Here is a 4,234-nt window from a genome sequence, read left to right on the forward strand (position 1 = left end):
TGACTTGACAATTTAAAATTGGGAAGAAGACTTAAACACCTTACAAAATATCGAATGACCATGGAGTAACTATAAGACAACAGACCATAAGATCCTCACTAAGCTCCAAAATCCAAGCGTGAGAAAATTTATGGAGGGTGTTGATAGCAACGACATACTCAGTTTGATCCAAAAACAACCAACCCATAATAGGGTTTAATCCACATAGTCGATAAGGAACAACATGACACACACATTGACCAAAAAAATAAGAGGGGGATCTAGATAATTTTCTATGGTATAAACCCATCATAAATATATACACTAAAGAAGGTCATTCATGTAGGGAAGATGTAGCTTTGGTTAGTTGTAATTCCACCCTTTAAAATAAGTCAATAGATCAAACCCTAACAACAAAATAGATGCTTTAAGAAAACAATTTATAAATTTGTAATTTTTTTTTATGAGGATATTTACATGATTAATTAGAATGCACATTGAAACGATTTTTTAATAAAAGAGAAAAGTGCCCAAATCCTATTGGAAAGACAAGCCAAGTATCTTTCTATCTTATGAGCCTTTATAAAAAAAAGCCCATGTTTTCTTCTTGGAATTTTTTCCTCACCCCCCTTATCAACCTAAAAAACCATTCATAGGGAATTCTAATTCTATCATTGAGTAATTGAGGTTCCCCATTTTTACAGAAGTGGATAACATTAGATAAATATAGACTAACTAGACCAAAACAACATCAATGCATTGCTCTAATAAAAGGAAAGGACATTCTACAACAATGATAGTGAATAACATTGTTTAAGTGGAAAACAATGGCTAGAATGAGGGGCTACAATCTACATTTGTCAACATTTTAGATCTACTTACATTGTTTCTTTTTCATTCATACACGTGTTTAATAGGTCGATCAATGTCATAAACACTACCTTTTAGTTATCACTTCTATTTGCTAGCTAACTATGATAAAGCCTTGCTACCATGTGGCTTCCCTTACCATGTTTCAATCACCACTTCCACATGTTAGCTAGCCGTGTCTTTGGAAGAACTTATATAAAACATAAAGGATTTAAATCTTATTAAATTCCTTAACCCAAAAATGATTTCAAATATAGTTAATTTGTGGGTTTGATTTGTAAGAGATATAATCTAAATAAAGAAGTAAAATACCCTGACCATATAACAACATCACCCTTAACCACCCCTTAACCAACCCAAATTATCAAATACAACTATATTCTAAACATTTCAAAGTATAAATTAATGTGTAGCATTGAACCCTTAAGCTATTTCATCACAAAGCTTTATCACATTTTCAATAATTAACAATCCATTAAGCATCTTCAAATATAAAGAGAGAAAATATAATTAAGAATTGCATCAAAGCTACTTACCTCTCAATGAGGACCAATAAGTTAACAAACTCATGCACACACTTGTATTTTGACTAATTAATAATGTATAAATTGTCATGGAAAATAAAATTGTAAGAATGGATTTTATTAATGAATATAATGAAATTAAGAGTTAGTACGATTTAGTATTATAATTTCTAATAACTAAAATTATATCAATTTAACCAAAAATCAGGATACATTTATAAATTTAATAAAAGAAAGTCTAAAATATTTTTGGATAAAACTATAGAAAAGTTAAAAAAAATGGGTAATATTAACACAATTTTAGCTCCAATCAAGAATAAAGATAAACTTATAAATCTAGTAAAAAAACCTTGAAATATTTTGAGCAAAATCATTCATAAAAACATTATAGAACTTGGTAATATTATTAGAAATCATTGGTATCCATACCTTAAAAATATTTAGATTTTCTTGGATTTATAGTCAACATAGAGAACAACTAGACCTTCAAGATTATAGACTCTAGGAAAGAATACATAGAGACTACATGAGTATGAGAAATTGTCTAGGCCATTCACTAGATGGGTTCCCTTCCATCATCTATAAAATTGAATTTTCCTCTTATAACTATTACACTATAGGTCCATATAAACATATTGTGAGATTAGCCAACATCCATTTTGGATGCTCTAAATTACATACATGAAATGAGATTAGGAAAAAATGCTAGCCATGGAAAGTTTTCTAGGGGCTAAAAATCATATTAGCTAATACTCTCTCAATATATCTGGAATAATCCTTATGTCTATAGATTTTGGTTAAATTCAAAAATACATCGAGAGTAATAATCTAATAATTAAATGCAACACCCCAATACTCCAATGCCCATAAGCCACTCTCCGGATATAGTTTGTAAGGTCTAATGTTATGATCACATATTTAAATTATAAACGCAAATGGCTCTTAACGAACAAAAATAAATTTCCTATTATTGCTTCCTTGTATAAGTGGTAGACATCACATCATTGAAAGAGGTACTAATGATTTGTGAGTCTTGGCTTAATTAAATCTTACATGACAGTTTAATTTGACTTTTGGAATTTTAAATTCACGTGCTTTCGAAGGTCAGACTGTTCACACCGAGGTAAGGGATTGATGTACGTAATTGGCGGTGTAAAGTGGCCATGGCACGGCAAAGGGAAGGAATGGTGGTGGAATCAAGATTAGGGTGATATGATTAACTGGCAGTGGGATGCCTATTTATTTGCACCGAGGGATGATGGCTAACAAATGGTAGCATAGGCACAAGCACTGCATTACACTACATGTTCAGAGAAATGGCGATGGAGGCCTGTGGAAAAGAGGGTCAAGTGAAGCTATTAGGTTCGGGTTGGAGCCCCTTTGTGCTTCGGGTTCGCATAGCACTGGCTCTTAAAGGCATCGATTACGAGTTCATCGAAGATAATTTGCGGCCTAAAAGCGAGCTTCTGCTGAAATCAAACCCTGTTCACAAGAAGATTCCAGTGCTTATCCACAGTGGAAAGCCTGTTTGTGAATCCATGATTATTGTGCAGTACATCGAGGAGGTATGGGGCAATAAGGCACCAAATCTTATGCCCAAAGATCCATATGACCGGGCCATTGCCCGCTTCTGGGCTGCCTTCATAGACGATAAGGTAATAACATCCCCTCTTAATCACCTTGCTTATTTTTTTTTAATAAAAAAATGCCTTTTTTCTTGCTACTGAGGAATCTAGGAGGTAATCTTTACATAAAAAAACATTATAATAGTTTCTCAAAACAATCTGTGTCATAATTCAGAATTGAAACTAAGTAAGAAGAACGAATTGAAACTAGATAAAGAGAATGACAACAATCCGTCCCCACTTTCCCTTTTCTCTTTGAAAATATTACTTATTTTTTTAAATCTGTATTTAATACACTGGTGCCCTCAGCTGGTGCCCTTTATGTGTGACCTCAGCTGGTGCCATGCATTCGGGGAGTTTTCATGGTCCAAGGCGAGCAGCAACAGAAAGCGGTAGAAGAATCTGTGGCAAACTTTATTGTATTGGAGGAAGCTCTGCGAACGAGCCCCTGCTTCTCGGGGAAACTGTATTTTGGAGGAGACAAGATCGGCTTTGTTGACATCGCACTGGGTGGTCTGTCAGCGTTTGTGAAAGCCCTGGAGAAGGTTACTAATTCTGTTTTAATAGACGCGGAGAAGATGCCGCTGTTAAGCGCGTGGATGGATCGAATCTGGGAGGCCGATAGAGTGAAAGAAATTATGCCGGATTCGGCCATGCTGCGGGAGTTTATATGTGGCCAGATAGTCAGATTTACGTCACCACTCGCTGCCAATTAGGGGAAGCACTACGGCCACAAAAAAAAGGATTGATTTTCGATAGAAGACTATATTTAAATTAATGTTATCGGCCGCCTGTTTTATTTTAATGATGTCAGTTTGAGGGGTTTTATCTTTTTGAATGAATGGTGTTTAATGCTAATAAATTATTTATTATCTAAATTCTGAAGACGTGATCCAATCGCTGTGTGGAGGTTTAGTCCGATAAGAATATGCATGTTTTAACCAATTTTTTTCAGAGAAAATAGCGCTTCTTTATATTAACATAAAAAATATAGTACATATTCTAAAGTTCTATTATCATCTCTATCTATATTATCTGAGTTCTTATCCTAACTTGTCTACCTTTCGTAACTCCTCATTATCTTTATATATCACTTTTTTAGAAATTGTATCCACTGAGAACTTTATCATCTCTATCTATATTATCAGGGTTCTTATCCTAACTTGTCTACCTTTTGTAACTGCTCATCATCTTATATATTACTTTTTTATAAATTGTATCCACTTACAGTTCGCT

The 4,234-nt window shown here is 33.9% G+C and overlaps 1 protein-coding gene across 1 annotated transcript; it reads left to right on the plus strand.

The window, feature by feature from the left end:
• Positions 1-2,552: 2,552 nt before the first annotated feature.
• Positions 2,553-3,836, plus strand: LOC149204587 (glutathione S-transferase U17-like). The gene is made up of 2 exons (XM_089393319.1): positions 2,553-3,028; positions 3,334-3,836. The coding sequence occupies exons 1-2, from the start codon at positions 2,678-2,680 to the stop codon at positions 3,712-3,714; spliced, it is 732 nt and encodes a 243-aa protein (XP_089249445.1). The 5' UTR covers positions 2,553-2,677; the 3' UTR covers positions 3,715-3,836.
• The last annotated feature ends 398 nt before the right edge of the window (positions 3,837-4,234 follow it).

The sequence above is a fragment of the Pinus tabuliformis genome, chromosome 1_2, assembly GCF_031772625.1.
Source record: "Pinus tabuliformis cultivar Carrire ecotype Pingquan chromosome 1_2, CPIR1, whole genome shotgun sequence".
Lineage (NCBI taxonomy): Eukaryota > Viridiplantae > Streptophyta > Pinopsida > Pinales > Pinaceae > Pinus > Pinus tabuliformis.